The 13,111-nt window shown below is 40.5% G+C and overlaps 1 protein-coding gene across 3 annotated transcripts in view; it reads left to right on the plus strand.

Annotated features, from left to right (window-relative positions):
* LOC137378086 (probable phospholipid-transporting ATPase IIA) overlaps positions 1-13,111 on the plus strand; it is a 212,727-nt gene that overhangs the window by 183,268 nt on the left and 16,348 nt on the right. For 2 of the 3 annotated variants that reach the window (XM_068048164.1, XM_068048163.1), the window contains exons 24-26: positions 1,648-1,712; positions 9,120-9,228; positions 12,707-12,764. In XM_068048164.1, coding sequence (XP_067904265.1) covers positions 1,648-1,712; positions 9,120-9,228; positions 12,707-12,764 — 232 coding nt within the window. Of the gene's footprint in view, positions 1-1,647; positions 1,713-9,119; positions 9,266-12,706; positions 12,765-13,111 lie in introns of those variants that run through there. The other variant, XM_068048165.1, reaches the window with a different exon arrangement.

Here is a 13,111-nt window from a genome sequence, read left to right on the forward strand (position 1 = left end):
GATGTTTTGCGTGTACCCTTCATCACATTTTCTGATATGTGAAGTTATATATTAAAATAATGGTAATATGCATGATTATTCTTTCCCTTTGCCCGCCACTCTGGCTTCTATCTTTCCTCCCTGGGATATGCAGGAGAAAATTGACCGGAGTGGAAGAGCATAGAAAAGGGGCAAATTTACCTCAACCAAATATGGGGGTCGGGGAAGGGCTTTAATCGATGTGCAGCAATCATTGTTGTGAGTGGACAATAATAGTTGTTTGGTGGTACAGAACTTGAGTATTGCTGAAAATAGAGACATTTTTTGAAGTTTTTCATCTTGCTCTCATCAGGACAATTTGCAAGAATACCAATGTAAGGGAAACAACAAATTTATCCTGTATGAGAAGAGAGTGCTGATTGGTTGACAAGTGGACTCTGATTGGTAGAGGCATTGCCATGGAGAATGCACCAGTTTAGCTGTATGACTGTTAACTGTCAGTCACCATAAACTGGTGCATTGGTTTAGGGCATCTGGCACTAAATAGTATTATCTTGAGTTTCTGCTTATGGTGCAAAAATAACAACTATCAGGTTTTCATTTAAGTGATATTTAAATCTGTTATGAGTTTATTGACATTGTAACAATAGTATTGGGAGTCCATTATAAGTATCAGATAGAGTTGAGGAGATCTGTGCTGTTTTATAATAGGGGAACAGCTCCTTAACCAAAGCCTTCTGCCATCTGGCAGAACCCAGGAATTCCATCAAAGCATGCTTCTAAAAATTATTTTTATTAATTTTTCCCTTACCTCTGCCATGCAGTGCTAACCTCGCCATAGGTCAGATAAATCATTACATTGCACAGGAGCTCATTATGTATTGAACCTTGTACAAGATAGCTTCATGGCATTGTATATAGGTAGGAAAAAAATCCTAAATTTTGAAGGAGAAAAGAGAGTTTAATTTATATGCCATTATACAGATTGGTGATAGACTTGAATTGATCCCCCCTTAATTACTGGTGGATAAATGATACCAATCCAGTAAAAGACCACTTCAATCCAATTGCCACATTGTATCTCAGTTTGTAGCTTTTAATGCCTTCAGTAAGCAGGTCTATGCTTGTCATATGTATTTTTTAAATACAGCAGTATTGCTGACAATCCCAATTTCATTCATTTATTAGTTTTTGCACATTTATTTTTAACAGTGCAGGGGTTGGAAGAAAAAGAAATACTTGTTCTTTTCCTTCATCTACATGAATAACATGCATTTAAACAGTAGTACAATATCAGTAAATGGTTAATGCAGTTACAGACATTGGCAGTTGATGAAACAATGTTTGTGTTTTTTTAAATATTGGCAGCAGTGACCGTCTCTTCCTTAACCTCACCCGGTGCGAGGGACACAGAGGCTTCCAGTCTCTCCCAGTCTCAGTCCAGTTACTGAGATTTATTGAGCTGATGCAATGTATTCCCACCTTCCTGGGGCCAGACATAATCCTCAACAATTTAGCTAAAGTCAGAAGTAATGATGTAGAAGATCACAGTTGTGACTCCATTGCGCCACTGATCCACTAATATTTTCTGTAATGCTGTGTTTTTATCCAACTTTGATGCCAGTCAAAATGGTTCCATTTGTTAACTAACTCTGTATCTTTCCACAGGCTGTTTTTTCTTCAGTATTTTATTTTGCTTCTATTCCTCTGTATCAAGGTTTCCTTGTTATAGGGTAAGTAGGTTGTATTCATTTTAGTTATGTAAGGATTGATGCATCTTCCATGCCAACTGCTGCAAATAATGATGCTTCTAGCTTTGTTAAAGAGTAAAAAATCAACTCTCAAAATCTGTATTGGTCTCTGGAGTACTGTATGAAAACTGAATACTTGTGTGAATAATTCAGGTGTAAACCAGACACATTATTACCACAATCGATCTCTCAAAAAAAATTACTTTCTTCTCGACCCTCTATGTGTAATTGTGAATAAAATGAAAATGGATAAATGTTCCATCTGATTCAGAAGTACTTTGAGATTAACATTTTTATAATGTATTGAGAAACATGTTATAAATTCCCCACTGAGCTGGTTCCTGATGCCAGCTGGTTTCCGAGAGGAAATTTCTTCAAAAGGGAGAAAATTGAATGGCAAGTCGAGGTGTGTGCGTCCAGGTGACCACTTTGAGTGCACACTTCCTGGTCGCCTCCATTTGTTGGGGAATGGTATGTTGGGCAGGGGGGCATCTGAAGGGGGAACTAAAAACTGTTCTTTAAAAACAAATCATACTTAATTTGGTAGTTGAATTGCTGAGCAGCTCTTTGTTGTGGTTTTTCCTCACAATGAACAGCTTGAGTAACCAGTTTCTACTCTAAATATCTGCACTATGACCATCTTCAAATTATGCAAAGAAACTTGCTTTCACATTCAATATTTTAAAATTATAGGCAGATGCAGAACTTCCATTGTTCACAGTAAGTCAGATGTTAGACTAATTGGTAAAGAATGCTGTACTCTACCATTTGATACAGAATATGCTTATAACGTAAAGTCTCTTTAAGGCCACAAAGTCTAGTTGTTAAGTCAACAGACCCTCAACTGTTCAGAGTTTGTTATTTAATCATGCAAATTATGTCTGTCAGTTTTAGTCACCAGCTCAGAAATACACTATAATTGTAGATTGTTTTACATCTGGAACAAACTCTGATATAGAAATATGATATCCACCTGCATATCATCCATGAACAACACCACAGGAGATTTTTCAACACATTGACATCCCCACAGATGGTGTTGCTCATGGATGACCTGCTTTAAAGGATAGCAGTGCGATACCACACCATATAATTTTTAAAAATTATTTGTTCATGGGATGTGGGCGTCACTGGCTAGGCCAGTATTTATTGCCCATCCCTAATTGCCCTTGAGAAGGTGGTGGTGAGCTGCCTCCTTGAACCGCTCCAGTTATTGGTGATGGACATTGAAGACTCCCACCCAGAGTACATTCTGCGCCCTTGCCATCCTCAGTGCTTCCTCCAAATATTCAACATGGAGGAGTACTGATTCATCGGCTGAGGGGGTTGGGGGGGGGGAGTGGTGGCGGTAGGTGGTAATCGACAGGAGGTTTCCTTTCCCATGTTTGGCCTGACGCATGAGACTTCATGGGGTCCAGAGTTGATGTTGAGGACTCCCAGGGCAACTCCCCCCCACCCCCTCCCCCCCGACTATATACCACTGTGCTGCCACCTCTGCTGGGTCTGTCCTTCATGAGAATGTATTATTCTGCTAACATTGATCTGTGTCACTTCAAGACCACAGATCCTAATTGTTCAATAAAGAGTGCCTGAATGGTCCTTTAGGGTTTAATCCAGGAACTTTGGATTTGGAATACATTTTTCAATTTCAAACTACAGCTCAGCATTTTAAGACTATTTCTACTTCATTCTGCGAGTTGGAACTCAAGATGAATAAAAACAGAAAATATTGGAAATACTCAGCAGGTCTGGCAGTAGCTATGGAGAGTGAAACAGTTGTTTCAGGTCAGTGACCTTTTGTCAGAACCAAATACACTGTTAATTCTGCTTTTCTCCATAATACTGCTAGACCTGCTGTGTATTTCCAGCAGTTTCTGTTTTTATTTCAGTTGTCCAGCATCCATAGTAGTTTGCACTTGTCTCAGGATGAAATATCTGTGCTTCCTCATTTTAAGTGTGCTTCTGAAGATCTTTGATATATTGAAGTCAGGTATTATGATCTCTATGTTAGTAAGTATACTGTTGGTAGAGGAGCTTCTCTTTACATTTCAAAATGATCGGCTTTGTTTCCTTTTGTTGTACAGATTGTTGGATCATACGTAAATTTGCTCCAATCAGCAGCAAGAAATTTGCTTAAATTAAAATTTGCCTATAGTTAACTGCAAGAGAAACTGTAGCACCTGAAATAGGACAGACAAGAAAAACTGTACATGCACCATTTTTATATTACTAAAGAATCTCATGTGTTACTCATAGCAAAGCATGATTTTATAAGAAGAGGAACATAATTATTCTGTTGCTAAAGTGTAGTTGGGGGCTATTTTAAAACGAATTGAGGATATGTAAACACAGGATGAGTTCATTGAAAGATTAATGGTTTTGAGAATGAAGATCGAGGAGAACCCACACTTGAGATGGGATCATAGACTTATTTCTATTTTCTAAGATAGGTTTGTTTGTTCTATGTCTGGACTTTCAAAAGGTATTTGATAAGGTACCACGTATTCAGCTTGTTAGCAAAACTGAAGCCCATGGGATAAAAGGGACAGTAGCAGTATGGATACAAAATTAGCTAAAGGATAGAAAACAGTGTTCTGGGAATGGCTGTTTTTTGGACTGCATGGAGATATAGAGTGGTGTTTCCCAGGCTTCAGTTCTGGGACAATAAAAGCAAAATACTGTGGATGCTGGAAATCTGAAATAAAAAAGAAAGTGCTGGAAATACTCAGCAGGTCCGGCGGCATCTGTGGAGAGAGAAGCAGAGTTAACATTTCAGATCTGTGACCTTTTATCAGAACTGGCAATGTTAGAAATGTAATAGATTTTAAGCAAGTAAAGCAGGGGTGTGGGGGAAAGGGAACAAAAGGAAAGGTGTGTGATAGGACAGAGTGTCAGAGAGATTAACTGACAAGGAGATCATGGGGCAAAGGCAAAGAGAGTGTGGTAATGGTGTGGTGAAAGACAAAGCATTAGTGCAGAGAGAGTGTTAATGACAGAATAATGAACAGCCCTAGCCAAAAGCACAAACATGAAAAACCCAGTTTAAGGCAGGCACGTCGTAAAAAAAATGATAAAACAAAATAATAATAAAAAAGGGCCAGTCATGCTCTGAAATTATTGAACTCAATGTTCAGACCAGAAGGCTGTAGAGTGCCTAATCGGAAAATGAGGTGCTGTTCCTTGAGCTTGCACTAATGTTCACTGGAACACTGTAACAGGCCAAAGACAGAAATGTGGGCATGAGAGCAGGGGGAGTGTGTTGAAATGGTAAGCAACTGGAAGCTCGGGATCATGCTTTCGGACTGAGCGGAGGTGTTCTGCAACATGGTCACCCAATCTGTATTTGGTCTCCCCAGTATAGAGGAGACCGCATTGTGAGCAGCGAATACAGTTTACTAAATTGAAAGAAGTACAAGTAAATCGCTACTTCACCTGAAAGAAGGTCTCTTAACTGCTTCACCGCTCCTTCCCAAAATCCACAAACAGGACTGTCCTGGGAGACCCATCGTTTCAGTCTGTTCCTGCCCCATTGAACTTATTTCTTCCTATCTTGACTATGTCGTTTCTCCCTGGTCCAGTCTCTTCCCACCTACATCCGTGACTCTTCTGACACCCTACGTTATTTTGACAGTTTCCGTTTCCTGGCCCTAACTGCCTCCTCTTCAATATGGATGTCCAATCTCTCTACACCTCCATCCCCCAGCAAGAAGGTCTGAAGTCTCTCCGCTTCTTCCTAGAACAGAGGCCCAACCACCACCACCCTCCTCCGCCTGGGTGAACTTGTTCTCACATTGAACAACTTCTTCTTCAACTCCACTCACTTCCTTCAAATAAAAGGTGTTGCTATGGGTACCCGCATGGGTCCCAATGATTCCTGTCTTTTTGTGGCACATGTCGAACATTCCTTGTTCCACTCCTACTCAGGCCCCCTCCCCCAACTCTTTTTCCGGTACTTTGATGACTGTATCAGTGCAGTTTCTTGCTCTTGCCCGAAACTGGAAAACTTAATCAACTTTGCTTCCAATTTCCACCCTTCTCTCACCCTTCACATGGTCCATCTCTGACACTTCCCTTCCCTTCCTCGACTTCTCGGTTTTCATCTCTGGGGATAGGCTGTGCACAAATATTCATTGTAAGCCCACCGACTCCCACAGCTACCTCGAATACACTTCCTCACGCCCTGCTTCCTGTAAGGACTCCATTACATTCTCCCAATTTCTCCATGTCCAAGGCATCTGTTCTGATGATACAACCTTCCACGACAGCACTTCTGATATGTCTTCCTTTATCCTCAACCAAGGATTCCCCCCCCCCGTGATTGACAGGACCCTCAACCATATCCGAACCATTTCCCGCACTTCTGCCCTCACCCTTTCCCCTCCCTCCCAGAACCGCGACAGGGTTCCCTTTGTCCTCACTTTCCACCCCACCAGCCTCCACATCCAAAGGATCATCCTCTGCCATTTTCACCACCTCCAGCGTGATGCTACCACCAAACGCATCTTCCCGTCCCCTCCCCTGTCAGCATTCCGAAGGGATTGTTCCCTCTGTGACACCCTGGTCCACTCCTCCATTACCCCCAACACCTCGTCCCCTTCTCACGGCACCTTCCAATGCAATTGCAGGAGGTGTAATACTTGCCCTTTTACCTCCTCACTCCTCACCATCAAAGGCCCCAAACATTCCTTTCAGGTGAAGCAGTAATTTACTTGTACTTTTTTCAATCTAGTATACTGTATATCACTAGAGTGGTTCCAGAAATGAGGGATTAGTTATGTGGATAGATTGGAAAAGCTGGGTTGTCCTCCCTAGAGTTAAAATGGCTGAGATTTGTTTGAGATGTTTAAAATCATGAAGGGTTTAGATTAGATTAGAGATACAGCACTGAAACAGGCCCTTCGGCCCACCGAGTCTGTGCCAACCATCAACCACCCATTTATACTAATCCTACACTAATCCCATATTCCTACCACATCCCCACCTATCCCTATACTTCCCTACCACCTACCTATACTGGGGACAATTTATAATGGCCAATTTACCTATCAACCTGCAAGTCTTTGGCATGTGGGAGGAAACCGGAGCACCCGGAGGAAACCCACGCAGACACAGGGAGAACTTGCAAACTCCACACAGGCAGTACCCAGGATTGAACCCGGGTCGCTGGAGCTGTGAGGCTGCAGTGCTCACCACTGTGCCGCCCCTGCACCACTGTGCCGAGTAGATAAAGAGAAACTGTTTCCAATGGCTGAATGGTCAGTGACCAAAAGCCACAGTTTCAAGGTGATTGGCAAAAGAACCAGTGGCAACATGAGGGAAGACCTTTTTATGCAACAAGTGATTAGGAATGCGCAGTCTGATAAGGTGGTGGATACACATTCAGTAGTCGCCTTCAAAAGGGAATTGGATAAATAGTTGAAGGAGAAACAAATTGCGGGGATATGGGGAGAGAGCAGGTGAGTGGGACTAACTAGGTTATTCTTTGAAAGTTCCATTGGAGATTCAAAGGGCTGAATGGTCTCCTTCTGTGCTTTACTATTCTGTGATTAATTTGTTGGATGGCCAACTAAGAGCCTGCAGAAATTGTGGCTTTAATATTTTATGTTCCTGGAAATGTTTCTGTTCATTCAAAATGATTGTCTTTGTCTATACATTAAAAATGTTTAGCACAGAAATTTGCATTGCACAGTGCCACTTGACATCTGAAGTGTGCAAGACAAAGTGTGTGCAATTATAAAATGTTTATAATATACAGATATATTCAGAATGACTGTGGAATTGAATATTGGGACATCCTGTTTCTCAAATCCTCACTATTTAAGGTTAAGTTGGGTTGTTGAAGAATCTATATGCAATGGCTTGCTATTGCTATAGCTGATTCTGTATGAATTCTCAAGAGCCCCACCCTGCTAGTTAAATGAGGATGCAAGGGTTAGTCACTATGGATATAATGGGGAGAGAAGAGAGAATCTCGCAAAGTAAAGCAAGATTAATCAAACTGAATTTCAGTGACACAAGTAAACAGTGAAATTGGAACCTGTTGTATGTGTCCTCCATCTTGCAGTCTGACCAAGACCAAGGAGTTTCTCTTAACAGTGGTGCTTGAGCTTGACTGATTCTGGCCATTTATTTTGGAGAGGCCACACGATGATCTTGGAGGGTACTTTATATTCATTTTTGAAACATTTTATGATATTTACCACAAATGCAGTTTTTAACCCATGAATTCATAAATTTATTGGTCTCAGTATGAATGTAGCTGTAATGTCCTATCTGCAAGACAAATCTGTTCCAGCCAATTATCATCCTATAACCCCCTCGTACAATCAGCAGCAAAGTGATGGAAGGAATTATCAGTACTGCTATGCAGTAACAGCACTCTGCAATAAACTGCTCATTGATGCTCAGTTTGGATTCCACCAGAGCTTATTTGGCTTCAGACCTTATTCGAGTTATGGAAGCAAGAACTGGAGTAGCTGCCTTTGATATCAAGACAGTATTAATCCTAGTATGGCAGCAAGGAGCCAAAGCAAAACTATGATCAGTGCAGTCAAGGGGAAAACCTGTCAATGGCTTGAGTCATTCCTAATTCAAAAGAAGGTTTAAGAGTCAATTAGTTGAGGCCAATTATCACAGATCCAGGACATCACTGCAGAAATTCTTTAGGGAAGTGCAGTTGGTCATTAATGGCCTTCCTTCTGTCATAAGTCCAGGAGTGGGGCTGTTTATTGATGATTCAACAGTATTCAACTCCACACAAGAGCAAGACAGAAGCTGGGAAATCTGTGATAATTGGCTCACTTCCTGCCCCCCTCAAAGCATATCTTCAAATCAGGAGTGTGGTGGAATACTCATCACTCACCAGGATAGGTTCAGCTGCCACAAAGCTCAAGAAGCTCAGCACCATCTGGGACAGGGCAAGTTGTTTAATTGGTGACCCTGCCACTAGACTCAGTATCCGTCCCTTTTACCACCTGGAAACTATGGTTTTATAATCTACAGGATATACTAAAGCAACTCACCAATCTACTTCTGCAACCAAAAAGGTCAAGAGCAGCAAGCTCATGGGAGCACTGTGAAGTTCAAGTGTCCTTCCAGTTATATACCATCCTGACTTGAACATATACTGCCATTCCTTCATTGTCACAGGATCAATATCCCTGAATTCCCTACCAAGCACCAACAGTACAAGAACTGCAGCAGGAGTAAATCCACCATAATTATATCAGGGCAGCAAGGAATGGGCAAGAAATGCAGCTTTCCCTGTATCACCACATTCTAAGCTCAAAATAATTTTTTTTTTTAAAGTCATGAGACCTTAGTTTTTGTATCAATGGAGAAAGGTAGTTAGTGCAGCTGAAAGGTGATATTTTATATTTGTCTCCTCAGATATTCAACAATTTACACAATGTTCCCAGTGTTCTCTCTCGTTCTGGACAAGGATGTTAAATCAGAAGTTGCAATGCTCTATCCGGAACTATACAAAGACCTTACCAAGGTTCACATTGCAAAAATTCTCTTTGTATAAATTTCTTGTATGTCATACATTTATATGATTTCAATTTTATTTTTAGAATTTTGCAAAATCTAGCTAGATCTATTTGTGTTAGTTATCTAAATTTCTAACTAAATCCATTTTTATTAAATATAAAATAATTATTTGAAAATTATATTTAATATCTTTTTCTTGGTAGTTTTTGTTAAAGAAAGATAACACTTACATATATATTGCACCTTTCATGACTTCAAAGATCTTTATAGCCAATTAAGTACTTTTGAAGTAGTCATTGTTATAGGAGAAAAGGGCTTTGGCACCATTGTGAAGCATTTTGCAAAATTGTTTACTATTTTGAGTAGTGAGAAAGATACAAGATGCATTTATATTGCTGGTCACTGCTGGAATTGTATGTCTTTTTTTGAAAATAATGTTTCCATTGTGAATTTGTACTCATCAGAGTGAAGAATGTTAGTTTTGGGGCTTGACATACTCTTTGTTTTGTGCAGGCAGTGTCAGCAACAAATACTCCCAATGTCAGATACAGCACAGGTTGTGTGCAGAGGAAGCTTTATTTTTACTGACCCAGTGATGTACCTAAGTCCCAATAGAGTTGCTAAATTACCCTAGTGGGACATTTCTGTTTCCTGCAACAGCTATCCTGTGGCTTCTCAGAACGAGGTGCTTGATTTAGCAGCAAATCACAAGTTATTTCAACCATAGCTTGAATGTATAATTCAGAGAAAAATTTGAAAACCTCAGTTCAAATTACAGCGGTCCTGATGTCTTTTACAGCTTAGCTACCAACAAGGTGACAAGAGAGTAGAGGTTTTAGAAACAGTTTGCACGCCTGTGTGGATACAATGATCTGATGCTTCTTGATATAATTACTAAAGAAAATGGAATAAATATGTCAACCTTGCAATGTAGATTTGAAATTCTTATACACATTCTCACTCTCACAGATATACCTTATACCCTGGTATTCAACAAAAACAACTGCCTGCATTTACATGGTGCATTTAATGTAACAAAACATTTCAAGGTGCTTAACAAAGGGCAGAATAGCAGTGGTGTAAGAGTTCGAAGAGATGACTGAAGTCATAGCTGAAAAGCCAAGATTTATAAAGGTAGGGAGAGAGGCAGCAGGGTGAACAGGTTAATGCGGGGCTGGGGTGGGAGTAGGAATTCCAGAAGTGACTGGTGTCTCTGTCACCAATGGAGTGGTTGTTGGAGAGGGGATGTACAGGAAGGCACATTCAGAGGACTGAAGGGAACAGCCTAAACTAACATAAGGCTGGAGGAATAAAAACAAGAAATGCTGGAAATACTCAGCACGTCTGATAGCATCTGTGGAGAGAGAAGCAGAGTTAACGTTTCAGGTCAGTGATACCTCATCAGAACTGGCAAATATTAGAAATGTAACAGTTTTTAAGCAAATAAAGCAGGGGTGGGACAAGAGATAACAAAAGGCAAGGTTTTGATAGGACAAGGTCACAAAGAATAACTGACCAGAAGGTCATGGAGCAAAGGCAAACGGTATATTAATGGTGTGATGAAAGACAAAGTGTTAGTACAGAGAGGGTGTTAATTGACAGAAAAATAAACAGCCTGACCCCAAGCACAAACATGAAAAAACAGTGGGTAGGCACAGTAGAAACAAACTAAAATAAAATAAACAAATAAAATAAAAGAAAAAAATAACTAAAAATAAAAAGGGAGGCCCTGTCATGCTCTGAACTTATTGAACTCAATGTTCAGTCCTGCTGGAGGAGGTTGGAGAGGTGTGGCAGGGCAAGAACATGAAGGGTTTTAAAATACATGTATATATATTCCCATGACTTGGACAACACTGACTAAGCTTCCTTAATTACTCAATCCTAATTACCATAGGGACATAAAGGGCAGAATTTCGAAGACCGCTGGAGCTGATCAGGCTGTAATTTCCCGCTGCTGGCATTTTTAAGGAGGAGGGGTCGGGGTGGGGTTGGGGGGGAAGCCACTTGAGGCCATTGGCCCTCGCTGACTACAGACCGAGGGGCTAGTGCTCCTTTTTACTATTTAAGTATCCCTCCCACAGCAGCTGACTTATAAATGGCTCAGGCCACCCTGTGGAGGGGGTTCCCCCTCCACCAAGGCAGTCTGACTGCTGTATCCATTTGTATTTTCAATTTTAAATGTGGCGAGAGGGCACTTCCAGCTTAAGGTGACCTCTCGTTCTCTCTCTGTTACCTGCTTCGGCATGCTGCAGCTTTCTTACTCCTGGAGGGCTAACTGGATAGTGAAAGGAGCAGGAACCTTTGCTGATTGTTCTTTCTGTTGCTTTCCATCTTGAGATACTACATTTAATGCTTGTGCTGTCACCATTGCCCTGGCTGAGATCAGTGAATTTAGCTCAGTTTATGGATTGTACCCGAGATATTTCTGTGTTTTGAGACTCTGTACCATGTCTGAAGTACATTTACTGACTGAGCCACTATGGGGGGCTCTAGATACAGTACCATTCTGGTTTCACCTCGTGGTATAGTGGTTATGGCAATCATTTCGAAAGGCTTGTGGTCACATGTAACCATCTCAGGATTACCAGTCTCTCAGATCTGCTAGCCACAGCTCTTCTGAGATTGATGGTCAGTAGGTGGGATACTTTGAGGTTACCCGGTGACACAGAGAAAATCTCCATTTGAAGCACAAAGTGGGACAGTGTATTGCCCATCTCCACAATCTCTGCTTTGAACTTTTGTAAACATTTAAAACATAAAAGTACATACAACCCAAGGGGCATCCGAAACATTTTTAATGGGATAAAGCAATAAGAGTATTTCTAGATAATTATGATCTGCTGTATGTGTCAAGTGAATGGTAAAATTAATTTCCATACATGAAAGATGATTTCTGCTAGGGAAGGGACAGGCAAGGATTATATCTTTGTTTGCATCATAAACTGTGGGGAAACTTTTTCTAGTGATTGGGCCTCGATTCTTTTTAAAAAAGGAAACGGGTTCATTGATATCTTCAGATATGAAGATTACGAGGCTCTTTACCAACATTGAAAACAAATGTTTCAGCAATTATGTGATGTCTGCAACATGCATCTGTGCTGACAAATTTCAAAACTACAAGTCTAACATGACAAAGATGCAATGGAAATTTATGGTGCCGCAGATATAGTTAAAGCAACAGTTCCAGGAACTTGGTGTTGCTTAAAAACTCCAAATATGACAGTAACTTAATAACTTGATAAATGTGTGAATTGATTGGTTTCCAAAGAAATCTAAATTAAGTCTGTTGGTGAGTTTTCCCTGGTAAATCTGAAAATAATAATTTTCAATTGCACATTTTAACAAAATGTAGGTTTTCTCTTGCATAATATCTGCAGCAAAGGCTCTCCGTGCTGAATGTTAAAATGTTGACTTGAAACTGAACTGTAACTGTAAGGTGCAGGAGTGTCTCCAAAACTGTTTCTTTCCTTTCTCTATTTCAGGGTCGACCACTCTCTTTCAAAACCTTTTTGATTTGGGTTTTAATTAGCATATACCAAGGTATGGAAATTACATTTTATCACAAGTGTGTGTGAAAGAAAGAAAAATCTGCATTTATATAATGCCTTTCATGACCTCAGGATGTTTCAAAGTGGTTATAGATAGTTGTGTACTACTGAAGTGTAGTCACTGTTGTAATGTAGGAAACACAGCAGCCTATTTGTGAAAAGCAAGATCCCACAGACATCATTTTGATAATGACCAGATAATCATTTCTAGTTATGTTGATTGAGGGATAGATATTGGCCAGGACACCCAGGAGAACTCCTTTACTCTTCTTCAAATTGTGCCATGGGATCGTTTTGCATCCACCTGAGGTAAACAAGGCTTCAGTTTAACATCTCAGC

Source organism: Heterodontus francisci, chromosome 16 (genome assembly GCF_036365525.1).
Source record: "Heterodontus francisci isolate sHetFra1 chromosome 16, sHetFra1.hap1, whole genome shotgun sequence".
NCBI classification, from domain to species: Eukaryota; Metazoa; Chordata; class Chondrichthyes; order Heterodontiformes; family Heterodontidae; genus Heterodontus; species Heterodontus francisci.